The following is an 18811-nucleotide window of genomic DNA, read 5'->3' on the forward strand; positions in this document are numbered from 1 at the left end:
GTTTTTGGAAAGGGTCAGGGACTTTTTTAAAAAGCATAAAGCAGCATTTTTGCTACAATAGAGTTCAATGAAGAATCTGCTGAAATTCATGGTAGTGCGTTTTTTGCCGTGTTTTGCGTTTGGAATTTTTTTTTTCTGGGCAGACTAAAAATGCAACTTTACAAAAAAAAAGAGCTGAACAAAGTGCAAGACGCGTTAAAAACACATCAAAAACTCGTGTCGAAAAATGCAAAATGCACTGCAAAACGGACAAAAAGCAAACTGCATAGGTGTGATCGGAGCCTAATACAGGAGGTGTGTTACTGGCCAGATTAGCAGGTGATAACAGGAGCCTAAAAACAAAAAACTAATGCAGCGACCACATCTAATGATTGCTAAGCTACAAATATTCCATTTTTGCTTTTGGATTTAATACTGTTTTAAATAGTTTACTAAGGGCAAAGATTTTTTCTTCTATTTTTTTGGATTCGGTTCCTTTGATCATGGAGGCCCAACATCACACGTGAGCGCTACCTATGGGTAATTTACATGTAACTGCAGTCTGCCCAGGACATCAAGACACTTTGATACATCATTTCTCCCAAGAACCTACTGCTTTCATCAGAGCTGAGGGCTCTTGAGAGGGTGCTGAAATGTTTTCAGGAAGCTATGTTCAACACCCTGGCCCCTCCCACCAGTCATGATCTGCCTGCATTGCATAAAGAAGCACAGAGTCCCAGTGATGAGGTCAATGAGTCTTAAAAAGAAAAAAATGATTTTAAAATTGATTTGGGGGTACGGAGGAACCAGGGAGGGGAAAACATTCAAATTCAGCTTTAAATAACAAAAATGTAAGAGGACTGCCTATCTTTCTCTACTTCATTCAAACCATTTTGGCTTCAGGTACACTTCATGGTATGCCTGGCAATTTTGCACCTTCAGTCATTATGGCCAGTGGGAAGGTCATTAATTTTTAATTTTTTATTTCAGGTACTTATATAGTGTCGTCAATGTATGCAGTACTTTACATATATATTGTACATTCACATCAGTCCCTAACCCTCAAGGGGTGTACAATCTAAGGTCCTTAACTCACATTCATACATACACAGGACAATTTAGACAGGAGTCAATTCACCTACCAGCATGTCTTTGGAGTGTGGGAGGAAACTGGGGTACCCGGAGGAAACCCATGGAGGCACAGGGAGAACATGCAAACTCCAGGCAGGTGGCGCCGTGGTTGGGATCCGAACCCACAACCCTAGTACTGCCAGGCAGAAGTGCTAACCATTTAGCCACTGTGCTGCCCCATTGATGTTCAGCAAAGGCAGTAGTGTCTGTCGCCATTGGTGTACCGTCATGTACGGCTATGCGTTTTTATGGGCGCACTATCCCAAGCTGTGTGTGAATGACCCCAGCTCTGATTCACTGATTGGATCTGGAGAATTTGCTCTTTTGACTGCAAGCATGCTTGGCAGCGTATGTATCACCTATGACAGGGCCGCTGGCGTATTTTCAGAAAATTAAAAAAAAAAATTCTAACCCGCTAAATGGCTTTCTTTTTGAATCATTACGGCCATCGCTGCTGACAAAAGGAACCTGCCGAAAAGTCGGAACAGATGGGGAATCGGCGGACAAGGAGAATATTAGATTTGTTTTTTCTTCCCGCTTAGCACAGCGCTGATTGGATTTGTAGAAGCGTCTCGCCATTTCTCCGGGCGATTTAGAAGAAGGCAGGTTCCAGTTTCTGGCTCATTTCGCTCATTACTGGCGGCTGGCAGGTGTTGGCCTGTTTAATAAACATTCCGCCGCACGGAAGACAAAACCAGGGCGAGGGACGGAGACGCAGAGAGGTTGTGGCAGGCGGCAGGACGGCTGTGCTCCTGTCTCAATATTTTCTTTTTTCACAAACTAATTTGCCGAGCCGTTCTGCCTGACCTACTTTTCCCCCTGAATTATTTCCCTGAGATGTGACGGAGCCGCCGAGCGCACACATTCACCTACACACGGCTCCGCCAGGATGAAAGACCCCACTGAGCTCACATCCAGCCTCGGTCGGTCTTGTAAGAATGGAGAAATGCGCTGAAGGTTACAAATCACATCCGCACGTGTGCAATCAACGCTGCTCATGGGCAGGGCTGCATAATGGTTGCTGGTTTGCAAAACAGTGCATTGTGTGTGATGGTTAGTTTGTTTCCTGAACAGATAGAAGAAGGGCCTTGTATTCTTCCAAAATCTAGGGAGGTGGAGCTTTTCTCACTTTTGTCCCACTGACCCTTTTTAGGACGCTGCATTCACTATATGTGGTCTCCCCGGACCCTGCATTCACTATATCTGGTCTCCCAGGACCCTGCATTCACTATATGTGGTCTCCCCAGATCCTGCATTCACTATATCTGGTCTCCCCGGACCCTGCATTCCCTATATCCGGTCTCCCCGGACTCTGCATTCACTATATGTGGTCTCCCCGGACCCTGCATTCACTATATCTGGTCTCCCTGGAACCTGCATTCACTATATCCGGTCTCCCAGGACCCTGCATTCACTTTATCTGGTCTCCCCGGACCCTGCATTCACTATATCTGGTCTCCCAGGACCCTGCATTCACTATATCTGGTCTCCCCGGACCCTGCATTCACTATATCTGGTCTCCCCGGACCCTGCATTCACTATATCTGGTCTCCCGGACCCTGCATTCACTATATCTGGTCTCTCAGGACCCTGCATTCACTATATCTGGTCTCCCCAGACCCTGCATTCACTATATCTGGTCTCCCAGGACCCTGCATTCACTATATCTGGTCTCCCCGGACCCTGCATTCACTATATCTGGTCTCCCCGGACCCTGCATTCACTATATCTGGTCTCCCCGGACCCTGCATTCACTATATCTGGTCTCCCCGGACCCTGCATTCACTATATCTGGTCTCCCCGGACCCTGCATTCCCTATATCTGGTTCCCCACAGTACACAGAACATGAAAGTGCAATTATTTTAGTAAATATAAACTACTAAATACATTTTTTCATCAGCAGTACATAGCAGTCTTGTGACTTCTATCAGTGTCCAGCAGAGCACTGGTTGAAGGTTGTAGAAGGAGTTTTCATCTCCTCTAGGAAGATGCAGGATCTTTTACCTCTGTCTGGACAGTGCTGATTGGCCCTGTGCTGATCACATGCACTCTCCCAAGAAAAAAACAACAACCTTTCTAGCAATACACACCAAACTGAGCATGTGCAGAGTGACTCCACACAATATGTTTATCAGGAGATAAGAGGGGGGCACTGGAAGAATGGGAGGACCAGAGAAGACAGGATCACACCGCTTTTTTACACAATGCAGAGGATTAACCCCTTAGGTTCCACAGTGGGTATAACAAGCATGCTTTACTGCATATACAGACTGATTGTACTGTTGTGGGTTTAGTAACACTTTAACTCTTCCCGGCTCCATATACACACATGGGAAAGAAGAGGATGGAACTCCGCACTCCAAGAAAAACAGCCCAGGTATAGAGAAGAGTAAAAGTGCTTCAGCCTGACTCCGCCCAGGCCACGTTCTGACACGTTTCACCCCATAAATGACTAAGCCCTGTGGATGCCAGGCTGAAGCCACTTTTAGGGTCCTTTCACACGGGCGGTCTGTTTTTTTCATCAGTTCAGTCATGTTTTTTTCAAAGAAAAAAACGGATCAGTTTACATCAGTTTTTTTTATTCATTTACATCCGTTTACATGCATTTTACATCAGTTTACATCATTATTATTATACAGGATTTATATAGCGCCAACAGTTTGCTCAGCGCTTTACAATATAACGGGAGACAATAGAGTTCAATACAGTTCAATACAAGAGGGTTAGGAGGGCCCTGCTCCTTGGAGCTTACAATCTAAGAGGGAGGGGCTAGTGGTACAAAAGGTAGTAACTGTGGGGGTTGGACTGGTTGGAAGAGTAGAATATTCCATTATTAGCTGAGGGTAGGATAGGCTTCCCTTCAGAGATAGATTTTCAGAGATTGCCTAAAAGTGAGCAGAGTAGGTGATAGTCTGATAAATTGGGGTAGAGAGTTCCTGAGGATGGGGGAAGCTCTGGAGAAGTCCTGGAGACAAGCATGGGAGGAGGAGACAAGGGAGCTAGAGAGTAGGAGGTCTTGCGAGGATTTTGTTCATCAATTGTTTCATCTATTTACATCCGCTCCGTTTTTGTTTACGGAAAAAAAAATTTTTTTTTCCTTTAAAAAAAAAAATGGATGTTAACGGATACGGACATTAACGGATGTAAACGGTTGATCATCCGTTTACATCCGCTAGTCCATAGAAATACATGGGTGCCTGTTGTTCATTTGAACGCCCGCATTTTCTACCGCGTTTTGCAGAAATGCAGTACAGTCCATTTAACATGATTTCCTATGGCACAGGTTCACATCTCTGGATTTTCACCTTGTGTGTTTTTTGGAAAGGGTCAGGGACTTTTTTGAACGCAAACAAAAAAAGCTGCATTTTTGTTTCTATAGACTTCAATGGGAACGCTGCAGAAAAGCATGTATTGCATTTTTGTTGCATTTTTATGCGTTTGTGTTTTTGATGCATTTTACGTTTAAAATCTGCCTAGCAACAAGAAAAAAAAAAAAGAAAAAAGCAAAACGTAGTAAAAACGCAACACAAAACGCAATGCAGAAATTCCTTAAACACAACCTGCATAGGTGTGAACCTAGACTTAGTCTTTTGTATACTCGGGTTGCTCTTCTTGGAGCGTGGCATTCCTTCTAGCTCAGTCACTGTGCTAGGAGCATGCAATGAGTGCGCTGTCAGCACAGGAACCTCAGCCGGCCACGGATGCACATGTGTGGTGTGTGGGTGTGGAAGCCCACCCTCTTTGTTGCCGCACATAATTTTTAGGGGGTGGTAAGAGGTTGAATACCTTCCCAGAAATCAGGCTGACAATGGGAGTGTCAGCACACTGAACCCCATCAAGCTCAATTGCTATGGACGGTGTCGACAGACAAACATGTTTCAGGAACTGGGAGATGGAGGGGAAGTCGTTCAGGAACTGCAGGTCAAAGTATGGAGAGTGAAGGGACAAAACTGTTCACGATAATCATTCACACTCTTTGGCAGGAGGTAGCATAGTACTCTGATTGGCTGCGATAGAGAGAAGTAGTGTCGCCCCGTGGGGTGGATTTTCTAAAACTGGACAATCTGGTGCAGCTTTGGCAGCCAATCAGCTTCTAACTTCAGCTTGTTCAATTACACTTTGACCATAAAACCTGGAAGCGGATTGGTGTCTATGCAGAGCTGCACCAGATTTTACATCTTTAATAAATAAACCCCTTTGCCTGTGTGTTGTGACAGGAGTGTGTGAATCACAAGAGTAGCTGAACAGAATTACACATTTTATAGCATCAAAGGCCGGTTGTGTATTCTGTACTTGAACTGTACTTTTAGCTGTTTGGTCGTAGCTTTTTGGGTTTTTTTCATGTTATTTAAATTGTACTTTTGATGAGTGGACTTCTAAAGTGCTGTTATAACTTTGTGGTCACGCATGCCGAACTTTCTCAGCTATAATGAGTCACAACACAACAGTTGTGTGCAATGCAATTAGAACGGTGACAAGATATAGCCACTAACTGATGATAACCTCTAAATCCTCAGATACCTAAAAATAAATCGTCTTAACGTTCGAGATAACAAAGTAAATGTTTCTGTGGAAACTAGATGTACACCAGGCGGTGTGAAGCAACTTATCTCTGCGGAATGAGACCGTCACATGTTTGTATGTCAAAAATGTCACTTGTGAGTAATTCCTGCGAGTATCGAGAGCGCAAAAAGCTGAAATGCTTAACAAGAAAAGAAAAGCTTGATGGCAAAATTATCAAATAATAGTGGGGAAAAAATTATTCACTCTGTTCTTTTTTTTTTTTCCTGTAAAAAAAAAAACAAAAGCAAAAAATTGTTATGTCATTGTGAATAATTTTTTTTTTCCCCCAAATATTTTGACATGACTACATTGTCCATTAAACATCATTAAATGTGTTGACCTGTTTTTTAAATTTGGTGAGGCAGGTTCACAGATGCCCATTTTTATTTATTTATCTATTTATAGTCATATTCATGTTTTAATTAAGTTCACATAAGAAACTTAACCAGAAAAATCATTAAAAAGGTTTATTCATACTAATATAAAGCAATGGGATTGGATAAAATAAATGTGTTTCCATCACCTTCTAACTGCCTATATACAATTATAATAAATAGTTAAACTATATATATACCGGTGTGTGTGTGTGTGTGTGTGTATATATATCTACACACACAGTAAAAAAAATTCTCTTGTTTTCATATATATATATATATATATATATATATATATGTGTGTGTGAAAATGAGAGAAATGTTTTAAGTGTGTTTTGTGTATGTATAAGTTATAATTATTTTTATTGAAAATCTACAAAATATGGCTTTTTTTTTGTTTTGTTTTTAGGCAAAAAGCACTAGCATCAACCGGTGGGAGAAGTGTTCAGGCAGCTTGTGATTGGTGAGTTCTATAAAATAAGCAAAAATGATAGCACCATTTTTTTTCCCGACATCTTTTAAGGATTATTGTGAAAACTTTTTAAAATCTGTATTATAAACAAATATGGTTTTATACATAAATATATATACAGTATATATATTTTTTAATTTATATTAATCATGACTGTTTTTATATGTGGGAATGTACATTTAGTTAAAAAGGGTGTGTGTGTGTTTATTTATATATATATACCGTATATATATTTAATATCACTTTTTAAATATTTAACTTTTTTCTTCTTTTGTCTTTTTTTTTTATAGATTATTCTGAAAGTATTCCTTTTCATTAATTTTTTTTTTATTCATATACATATATTGAGTTAAAGTGTGTGTGTATATGTATGTATGTGTGTGTATGTATGTATGTGTGTGTATATATAATATATATATATTTGTGTATGTATGTGTGTGTGTATGTATGTATGTATATAAAAATATATATATATATATATATTTCTTTTCATTAATTTTTTTTTATTCATATACATATATTGAGTTAAAGTGTATGCGTGTATGTATGTGTGTGTATATATATATATATATATATAGATATAATATAAATGTATGTGTGTGTGTATGTATGTGTGTATATATATATATATATATATATATATATATATATATATATATATATATACATATACATGTTTGTGTTGGGTGTGCATATATGTGTGTGTGTGTGTTTTTGTATATATATATATGTTTGTGTTGGGTGTGTATATATATGTGTGTGTGTGTGTTTTTGTATATATATATATATATATATATATATATATATATATATGTTTGTGTTGGGTGTGTATATATGTGTGTGTGTGTATTTTTGTATATATATATATGTTTGTGTTGGGTGTGTATATATATGTGTGTGTGTGTGTTTTTGTATATATATATATATATATATATATATATATGTGTTTGTGTTGGGTGTGTATATATCTGTGTGTGTGTGTATTTGTATATGTATATATATATATATATATATATATGTGTGTTTCTGTTGGATGTGTGTGTATTTGTATATATATATATATGTGTGTGGTGTTTTTTATTAATATTTCAGGACTAACCATCCTCACATTATGTTAATTTTATCCCTAACATGTAGTACAGCTGCAGATCGAAATCTCATTTTTCCCCCAGGCTCTTCTCTCATGTGGATGACCCCTTCCTGGACGACCCTCTGCCCCGCGAGTATGTCCTGTACCTGCGACCCATGGGTCCGTTGGCGCAGAAGCTGTCTGACTTCTGGCAGCAATCGAAGCAGCTCTGTGGCAAGAACAAAGCACACAACATTTTCCCGCACATTACGCTCTGCCAGTTCTTCATGGTACGTCCCGTGCTCTTCTGGGGCCGGCCTAGCCACTGCTTAGAATTGGAGGACCTCCTATGGTGACTTTACTGCATTAGTTCAGGTTTTCTGAAATCCATCGCCTTGATAATGTAGCTGGATATAGATGGAACGACATGAATCTCCATGGAAGTGGGTTGATCTGACAATCTCACCAGCTACTATAGAGCAGACGATGTAAGATTGTACCTGTGATGTAGAGCTCTTTACCGTCTATAACAAGTGTAGATTGGGCCGTTTGGTTGCTGTGTGTGGGTGGCATTTGATGTGGCCTTGCAGTTCTGATTTGGGTAAAATGCAGCGCTTTGACCTTTCTGTGTATTTCCGCAGAAATAAATAAGGTGTTGGTTGGCTTTGAAGCACAAAGTGAAGGTTGGTTTCCATGAGATCGTTCAGGCTGAGGGTGTTGGTAGCTGCTTCCGGTCCCAGGAGGGTCAGGGTCCCGGTACAATGGCCTCTCCTCCGTTTTTGCCATTTGTATGGTCAGGTGACCTTCTGTGCCGTATAAGATTTGGCCTTTGATAGCGGTGAGTGCCCCAGACAGGGACCCCAGAGCCCCCGTGTGGGACCCCCTAGGTGCAGCATGGATGGAATATGTCCCATTCTAAGCTCCAGCTTAGGAGAGCAGCCAATGGGGACACAATTGGTACCGTAGAACCAGGTGAGCAGCGAGGGCGGCTAATTATCAATGTGCTCTATGAAGTGGGCGTCTATCCAGCCTTCCCATCAGCCTTGCACAGTTGTCCCGGCTCCTCTCCTGAACTGAAATGACTTACTCGGATTTCACTGCACACTGTGAGCCTCTCACCATGTGCATTAGAAGCCATAGAGCCATAGCAAGTCAGACAGAGTCCACGTTATCTCCTGCCATGGAGGACATCCAACATCATCTAGCACTTTCCTCCACAGCCTGATGGTGGCTGGCCCCAAACCTTCATTCATTAGGTTTCAGGTCTTCCAATCACGGAGGCTCAGTGATTTTGTGGGCGTTGCCTAGGGTGTTCTGCATGCAAATGCAGCCAGCCTAGGAACACCCACTCCTCCAGATGTACCCATCAAGGCATTTTGGTATTTGCATAACTCCTCCCAAGAGCCAGCCCACTGCTTGGATCAGAACCCTTGCAAGGAGTACTGAGGCAGGGTGCTCTGATGTTTTCAGGAAGCGATGTACAGTCCCCTGCTGGCCCCTCCCTCCAGCCGTGATCTGCTTGAATTGTATAGAGAATCCTAGAGACCTAGTTATATCACCAGGACTAAAATAAGGCATATAATAAAAAAATGATCTATTGTATCAGGGAACTAGAGAATATACCTTTAGCTCAGGAGGATAGGTATAGTTGGGTGTGTAAGCGAGGAGAGGGAGTGTTCATGTGTTATGGCAGTAGGCAGGGCACCTACATGTGGTCTGTACTGCCTATTGGTGACATGGACCGTTCCTGCAGTGAGGAGGCGGCATCATGTGACATGTACATCACGGCTCGGTGACCAGAGACAGGCTCTCTAGAAGGGCCTTTAATGGTTTCCGCAGTGGCAGCAGCTAACTTCTCTGGACTTCCCCTTCTCTCTTCCCTATTTCTGCTAGTAAAGTGAACCTCCCTTAAAGTGACACCAAACGCTATCCTTACTCTCTAAATATAATGCAGACATATCCACGGCCTAATGTCCCGGCAGAAGAATTGTGTTTTTCTGCCTCCTTGTAACATCCTCCGTGAAATCCTGGACCTTTTCCTCTCCTTTTTTCCCTTTTACTTTCATTTGTAAAGAAAAAAGAAGGTTTTCAGGAAGCTAGGTACAGCACCCTTTTGCCCCCCCCCCCACCAGCCATGATCTGCTGGCATTGCATAGAAAATCACAGAGACCCAGTGTTAACATCACTGGGTCAAAAATAAAGTATGTAATGAAACTGGAAAGGTTTTATTTAAAAAATTTCATTAGGCTGTTGATGGGGAAGGACTAGCCAGAGAAAGTGAAATGTAAGCAGATTACACTTACTTTTTTATTTATGGTACTTATATAGCACCATCAATTTACACAGCGCTTTTACATATATATTGTACATTCACATCAGTCCCTAACCCTCAAGGAGTGTACAATCTAAGGTCCCTAACTTACATTCATATACTAGGGACAATTTAGACAGGAGCCAATGAACCTACCAGCATGTCTTTGGAGTGTGGGAGGAAACTGGAGTACCCGGAGGAAGCCCACGCAGACACAAGGAGAACATGCAAACTCCAGGCAGGTGGTGCCGTGGTTGGGATTTGAGCCAATGACCCTAGTACTGCCAGGTGGAAGTGCTAACCATTTAGCCGCTGTGCTGCCCCTACTCTTCCATTTTATACAACTGCCAGGCTCTGTAATTTATGTTATGCACATTCAGGAGCTAAAAAACAGTCAGCAGCAACAGTCAGACTCCAGGTGACCTCACATCCCTACTATATAAATATAAATAGTCCTGCACAGTTATAATAATGTATGATTAAGTATTTGAAATGTGTTTAGCAAGCTCAATGGGGCTTTAAAGAATCCGTAAACCCAACATTTCATACTTTATTTATTTATTTCAGGTACTTATATAGCGCCATCAATTTACACAGCGCTTTACATATATATTGTACATTCACATCAGTCCCTAACCCTCAAGGGGCATACAATCTAAGGTCCCTAACTCACATTCATATACAAGGGCCAATTTAGACAGGATCCAATTAACCTACCAGCAGGGGCGGACTGACAACTCATGGGGCCCCCGGGCAATAGGGGATCATGGGGCCCCTGTGTCCTTGCCCACACCCAAAAAAGTCTATGAAAAAGCCAATGAAAGGTACCAGGGGCATCTCATGGGGCCCCCTACTGACCCCAGGCCCTCAGGCAGTGCCCGAGTGCTTAAATGGTCAGTCTGCCCCTGCCTATCTTTGGAATGTGGGAGGAAACCCAGGCAGGCACAGGGAGAACATGCAAACTCCAGGCAGGAGGTGCCATGGCTGGGATTTGAACCAACAACCTTAATACTGCCAGGTGGAAGTGCTAACCATTTAGCCACTGTGCTGCCCTATTCCTGATATGTGCCTGCTGTGCCATGTACTTGTGTGAAAAGTCTCCTGCTCTCTTTGTATTGTATCCTTTGTGTGAAATCCCTGGTGTTCCTCCCAGTCCGTCTGCTTTCCTATTAAAAACTGACCACACTAGGCAGGAGAACACAGCGCGGTCAGTTCTCTAGTTTTGCTGGGAACTCAGGCTGCTCTCCTCCAATGATCAGACTTGTCATGACACCAATCCCCCTCCACAGCCTTTTTATTGGGAAGATCAGTGTACTGTCGTTTCTCCTCCTGCAGCTCTCTGAGCTTCTTATGCAGCTGAGAACAGAGGTGATGTGATCACTTATAAAAAAGGAAAATAAAGGTCTTTTTAATGTTTTATATGACTATACACAAATGTTTTGCCTTTTTTGTTTCCATTTTAAACCAAATGGCTTGTTTTACAAGGTAAGGGTTCACATATACTTGAAATATTGTGCTGTAATACAAATCCCCACCTCCAGGGGCAGTAGAAGTTATTTCCTACAACCGGAGGGGTAGCGGGATGACGTATATAGAGATGTTTCTGATTGTCTCTTGTGATTATGATCTCAGCTCTCTGCCTGTGGGTCATATCCGATCTCTGCTCATCAGAGGGAGGGGCTCGGCCTGCGGATGGCGTTGAATATTCTATATGATAAAGCCAAGCTCTTACCTCTCCCTCTCTTTATCCCCTCCCCCCACAGTGTGAAGATAAAAATGTGGACGCCTTATGCGAAGCATTACAGACCACGGTGACCCGGTGGAAAGCCAAATTCCCCAATCCCCTCCCCCTGCAGCTCTACACGTCTTCCAATTTCATTGGGCTCTTCGTGAGCGATGAGTGCGCTGAGATTCTGAAGAAATTTGCGGCAGATTTTTCTGAAGAAGCCTTGATCAAAACAGGTGAGGAGTGCGCCGCCAAGAACGCCACATTCAGTTTTATGGGCTAATGTATGTGACCACACTACACTGTACCCAACGAGTGTTCCCAATCAATGGATCCCAGACATCCCATAATATACAACATAGAGGAAAAGATCCACCTTCATTATTAAACATTCCTCTTTCAGCTCCAGTCAGTGACTGTGCCTAAGAAGAGATGATGACATTAGTCTGCTGCAGGCAGGAGGAAGCATTTCCTCAGTCTCCCCTCCCCCCAGTGATCGGACTGTACATTGCACCTTTGTAGCAAGTCGCAAAGCAAGAAGCTGCAGCTGGGGCTGATCTGTGTCAGGCATTTGTGAACACAGCCAAGAATGGCAAGGACGCCATGATTTAGATGATTGTATCATCTCTGAGCTGACATCTCATCATCCCATCATTGGTGTCAGTAGAATGAATAGGGCCCCATCATTGGTGTCAGTGGGAGGAATGGTGCCCCATCATTGGTGTCAGTGGGAGGAATAGTGCCCCATCATTGGTGTCAATGGGAGGAATAGTGCCCCATCATTGGTGTCAATGGGAGGAATAGTGCCCCATCATTGGTGTCAATGGGAGGAATAGTGCCCCATCATTGGTATCAGTGGGAGGAATAGTGCCCCGTCATTGGTATCAGTAGAATGAATAGTGCCCCATCATTGGTGTCAGTGGGAGGAATGGTGCCCCATCATTGGTGTCAGTGGGAGGAATAGTGCCCCATCATTGGTATCAGTAGAATGAATAGTGCCCCATCATTGGTGTCAGTGGGAGGAATGGTGCCCCATCATTGGTGTCAGTGGGAGGAATAGTGCCCCATCATTGGTGTCAATGGGAGGAATAGTGCCCCATCATTGGTATCAGTGGGAGGAATAGTGCCCCATCATTGGTGTCAATGGGAGGAATAGTGCCCCATCATTGGTGTCAGTGGGAGGAATAGTGCCCCATCATTGGTATCGGGAGGAATAGTGCCCCATCATTGGTATCAGTAGAATGAATAGTGCCCCATCATTGGTGTCAGTGGGAGGAATGGTGCCCCATCATTGGTGTCAGTGGAGGAATAGTGCCCCATCATTGGTGTCAGTAGAATGAATAGTGCCCCATCATTGGTGTCAGTGGGAGGAATAGTGCCCCATCATTGGCGTCAGTAGAATGAATAGTGCCCCACCATTGGTGTCAGTGGGAGGAATAGTGCCCCATCATTGGTGTCAGTGGGGGGAATAGTGCCTCATCATTGGTGTCAGTGGGAGGAATAGTGCCCCATCATTGGTATTAGTGGTAGGAATAGTGCCCCATCATTGGTGTCAGTGGGAGGAATGGTGCCCCGTCATTGGTGTCAGTGGGAGGAATAGGGCCCCATCATTGGTGTCAGTGGGAGGAATAGGGCCCCATCATTGGTGTCAGTAGGAGGAATGGTGCCCCATTGTTGGAGTCATTTGGAGGAGTAATTCCCCATCATTGGTATCAGTTGGAGGAATAGTGCCACGCAATTGGTGTCATTGGGAGTAATAGTGCCCCATCATTGGTGTCAGTGGGAGAAATAGTGCCCCATCATTGGTGTCAGTGGGGGGAGGAATAGTGCCCCATCATTGGTGTTAGTGGGAGGAATGGTGCCCCATTGTTGGAGTCATTTGGAGGAGTAATTCCCCATCCTTGGTGTCAGTGGAAGGAATAGAGCCCCATTGTTGGTGTCAGTGGAATGAATAGTGCTTCAAGGGCCCTATATAGGCGAGCAAAGAACCGCATCTGGCCCCCAGGCCAGTGTTTGGAGACCCCTGCTATTTCTATCTACCTTTTATTGAAAACCCCCAAAAGTTCTGATAAATGAATGGGACGACCCGTATGGTGTTATTGATGGGTGTCTCTGTCCCTTCCCTACATTGCAGACGTCCGGGTGGAGCCGCACAAGAAGCAGTTACATGTGACTCTGGCATATCACTTCCAGGCCAATCACCTGCCGACCCTGGAAAAGCTGGCCAATAATATCGATGTGAACCTGGGCTGTGATTGGGTGGCTGCCATATTTTCCCGGGACATCCGATACGTCAATCACGAGGTAATGGCTCTGTCCTAATAACAAGATTTATGTCTCCTTTAGGTGACCGCCTCCACATGACTATCGGATTGTACAATCTCCTTTCCAGTGGCCATACACACTTCCATATACAGTCTGAGCGTTTACATTTCCTATCGACCTCTTCTGGTGGGCAGTTGATCTATCGTCTACAACCCATTAGATCGACCGAAAAGTGGATTTCAATTGATACAATTATAGCTCACCATCATAAACGATCAATCACATCTCTGTTCCACCACGTAGGCTCATAATCTGATCCATCAGAACACAATCGGATCTCAGTTCTTCCATCAATCTATCATTTTCCACCTGTCCAAACATCTCCCGTCACATTGGGTCTAAATCAGCTGGAAGTGACGTGATGGCTATTCGATGGTTTGCAGATTCCATCGTTTCAATCAAATTGGCCGTCAATCAGATAATAAAATCAAAGTCTTTGTGGTCACCGTCAAGCTCCATGCACACGGGGCGTTTAATAACGCTGGAAACGTTAGCTGCGTAAAGTCACGTTAAAAACGCACATTTTGTAGCTTTTTTTCATTAGTGTTTAGCCGCGTTTTTCCGCGATTGCTGTTTTTAGCATTTTTTTTGCTCAGAAAAAAGTCCAGAAAAGCTGTTTTGCTGCAGTGTTAGAGCATTTTTACAGCTAAAAAACGTCTATAGAAACCCGCTGGGTCTGGGTGGATTTCCCAGCCAAAAAAACATCGATTACAGTCTATGTGTGGATGCTGGGGGTTTACTGGCTGTAGAAAAAAAGGGCAAAAGACAAAAACAGCTGCTGTAAAAACGCCACGTGTGCACTGAGGACTGAGATCTACCAATATAATATGTAGGTACCAATATAAATGAAATAACTCAAGCGCTTACTGTGGTGCATAAAAAGCAAAAAATACACATATATATCAATATAAATACTGTAGCTGCTAATGCACACAACCCGTGTCTCAGTGGGGCAAATAATGAGAAGAAAAAAGAAGAAAAATATACTGCGCTACATCAAACAAACACTCAATACCTGTGAATCAAAAAATGTGAAAAATTAAAAATCACCCAAAGATACTGCAAAGACGATTTATTCAGCTGGTATCTATCCAGACACCTACACAATAGAGAAAAAATACATATATATATAAATACTGTAGCTGCTAATGCACACAACCCATGTCTCAGAGGGGGAAATAATGAGAAGCAAAGTGAAGAAAAATATACTGCGCTACATCAAAAAAACACTCAATGTCTGTGAATGAAAAAAATGTGAAAAATCAAAAATCACCCAAACCAAAACAAAGAATAATAATATTAACCACTTGACCTCCAGAGGATTTACCCCCCTTAATGACCAGGCCTCTTTTTGCTACTCGGCGCTGCACTAATTCAACTGATAATTGCGCGGTCATGCAACGCTGCACCCAAACGAAATTTACGTCCTTTTTTTCACACAAATAGAGCTTTCTTTCAGTTGTATTTGATCACCTGTGCGCTTTTTATTTTTCACGCTATAAACAAAAAAAGGCCAAAAATTTTGAAGAAAAACAATATTTTTTACTTTCAGCTATAAAAAATATATAGTAAACTCAAAGTTGGTTATAAATTTAGGCCAAAATGTATTCTGCTACATGTTTTTGGTAAAAAAAATCCCAATGAGTGTATATTGATTGCTTTGTGTGGAAGTTATAGCGTCTACAAACTATGGTATAGATACTGCAATTTACGCCATTTTTTTGCTATACAGCGCTGCGCTAGTTTAACGAACAATTGCGCGGTCATGCAATACGGTACATAAATGAAATTTACATCTTTTTTTTCCCCACAAATTGAGTTTTCTTTCGGTGGTATTTGATCACCTGTGCTGTTTTTATTTTTTGCGCTATAAAAAAAAAGGCTGACAATTTTGAGGAAAAAAAACAATATTTTGGACTTTTTGCTATAAACATGTCCAGTAAAAAAAATTTAAAAATCAAATTTAGTCATAAATTTCTGCCAAAATGCATTCTGCGACATGTCTTTGCTAAAAAAAAAACCAATACGTGTAAATTAATTGGTTTACGTGAAAGTTATAGCGTTTACAAATGGCGGGAAAGATACTGGGATTTTTAGTTTTTTTTTATACTAATAATGGCGGCGATCAGCGACTTATGGCGGCGATCAGGGACTTATGGCGGGACTGCGTTGGACATTCTGATATTGGGGGGTACTGACTTGGGGTCACTGACATCCCCAGTGACACCAATACAGTTATCAGTGCAAAAAAATAAACACTGACATTGTACTAATGGCACTGGGGAGGAAAGGGTTAACTTTATTTTTCAGGGAAGGGTTATCTGTGTGAGGGGGAGTGTTTTACTAGGGGGCGGGGGTGTGTGCTGGATGGGGACAGGAGAGAGAAACTCTTCTGTCCTGATCAGCTTGTCCTCGAGCTGTCAGAGAAGTGACAGACAGCACAGCTACTGTAGCTGTGCTCTCTGTCACTGATTGCCGCCGATCGCCGGGAGATAGCCGGTAAGGACCGGCTGTGACCCGGCGACTGACATCCGCGGTTGTGATCGGAGGGACAGGTAGGGCGGCGGCGCGCCTCGCGCGCGCCCCCTACCTGTTTACAAAACACACGTTTTAAAATGTGGTTTTGCCTGCCCGTGCCGCCCTGCCGCTGTATTTATACAGTGTCTGGGCGGCATGTGGTTAAATCAACCCAAGAAAGTCATTATAAACTCAAGTCCAATCAAAATCATGTTCTTCTGTAAACCCTCCTGTGGATAATAAATATATGTGCAGCTGTCACAAATTCCAGTGAGAAAACCTCGTCCACCATATATCTGCTCGCCTCACGCAGTGTGACCGCACATTGTACAATGTTACTGTCTAACTGCATCCCATTTGGGCTCAGAAGATCAGCTTGTTAAATGGGGACTCCAAAGTACGCTTCCTCCTTCTAAACGTCTTGGTGTCATCCGTATTCCTCATTAAAAAGAACTCACCATAGTGCTTTATCCTTTTAAACTTTTATTAAGCAACAAAACATAGGAAATGCGCTCATGTTCTGGAGGTGCACATCTGCACCACCTATGATGAACATCCGGCAATGCATTGATTAAGCACAAGATGGCAGTATCATCTGAACAGCAGAGTCCTGTATGAGCTCAGAAAACTGTCACCATACGGAGTGTAATTCAAGGCAAAGCACGGCCCTTCTCTGTGAATGCAATTGCCTGCTAGAATGTCGTTCCTGGATCGGTTTCACGAATACTACAACCGCTGTCCCAATAAATGGAAACGTTGTGACGTCATGCATACGCTCCTACTGACGCGTTTCATCACTAGTCACATTACTTCATCCAGTAGATATCATATCACCTTGATAGTTTCACAAATACTACAACCTCTGTCTCAATGAATGGGAACGCCGTGACATCATCCATACGCTCCTACTGACGCGTTTCGTCACTAGTCGCATTACTTCATCCTATCCCCTTGATAGTTTCTCAAATACAACCTCTGTCCCAATGAATGGGAACATCGTGATGTCATCCGTACACTCCTACTGACGCGTTTCATCACTAGTCACATTACTTCATCACATCCCCGTGATAGTTTCGCAAATACTACAACCTCTGTCCCGATGAATAGGAACGTTGTGACGTCATCCATACGCTCCAGCTGATGCGTTTCATCACTAGTCGCATTACTTTATCCTATCCCCTTGATAGTTTCTCAAATTCAACCTCTGTCCCAATGAATGGGAACATCGTGACATCATCCGTACGCTCCTACTGACGCGTTTCGTCACTAGTCGCATTACTTCATCCTATCCCCTTGATAGTTTCTCAAATACAACCTCTGTCCCAATGAATGGGAACATCGTGACGTCATCCGTACACTCCTACTGACGCGTTTCATCACTAGTCACATTACTTCATCACATCCCCGTGATAGTTTTGCAAATACTACAACCTCTGTCCCGATGAATGGGAATGTTGTGACGTCATCCGTACGCTCCTACTGACGCATTTCGTCACTAGTCACATGACTTCATCAAGGGGATATCATATCCCCTTGATTATTTCACAAATACTACAACCTCTTTCCCAATAAATGGGAATGTCAACATAGTGCTTTATCCTTTTAAACTTTTATTAAGCAATAAAATATGGGAAATGCACTCACGTTCTGGAGGTACATATCTGCACCACCTATGATGAACATCCGGCAATACATCGATTAGGCACAAGATGGCAGTATCATCTGAACAGCAGAGTCCTGTATGAGCTCAGAAAACCGTCACCATATGGAATGTAATCATATAAAAATGCAGCGCTGAAAGGAAAAAAATATATCTAACGTGGGCGCTTAATAGCACTATAGGTGTTCAGTAGGTATAAGGTGAACCGTCATGTGATGACGTATAAGCAAGTGATAATAAATAAATATAAAGTGACTTTACTGTATGATGAAAAATGACATAAAATCAGCAGAATAAATAAAGTCCAAAATTCAAGTGATCCGTGTTGGTGAAATCAGTGATTGAAACCGGTAATATGATTGCACTCACCAGAAGCGCAAAATTAAAGCGCATGTATATATATTATCCCATTGTGGTCATCTGGGTACAGGTAAGGATGGTGGAACCCTCTGGCACACAGTCAGCATACAAGGCAACTCCAGACCTCTCTCACAGGACCCTCTCAGCATTCAGTTACAGCTCCAGGGAAACCTCAGACCACCGGATAAACAGCTCAGAAAAGAAAGGATCTCTCCAGCTTGGAGGCTCGTTAATGACAAGCCAAAAACAATAAGGTGCTAATAGTGTAGTAATTTTATTGAAAATAGGGAGTACAGTGAATTAGCAGAGCAAAACCTTTTGGG

The 18811-nt window shown here is 42.7% G+C and overlaps 1 protein-coding gene across 2 annotated transcripts in view; it reads left to right on the forward strand.

The window, feature by feature from the left end:
- The window catches only part of UBASH3B (ubiquitin associated and SH3 domain containing B), a 156501-nt gene that overhangs the window by 109028 nt on the left and 28662 nt on the right, over positions 1-18811 (forward strand). For both annotated transcript variants that reach the window (XM_089680912.1, XM_089680913.1), the window contains exons 2-5: positions 6458-6511; positions 7693-7879; positions 11664-11862; positions 13761-13930. In XM_089680912.1, coding sequence (XP_089537038.1) covers positions 6458-6511; positions 7693-7879; positions 11664-11862; positions 13761-13930 — 610 coding nt within the window. The remainder of the gene's footprint in view (positions 1-6457; positions 6512-7692; positions 7880-11663; positions 11863-13760; positions 13931-18811) is intronic.

Source organism: Staurois parvus, unplaced genomic scaffold (genome assembly GCF_062004578.1).
Source record: "Staurois parvus isolate SC_StPar_1 unplaced genomic scaffold, SC_StPar_1.0 ptg000253l, whole genome shotgun sequence".
NCBI classification, from domain to species: Eukaryota; Metazoa; Chordata; class Amphibia; order Anura; family Ranidae; genus Staurois; species Staurois parvus.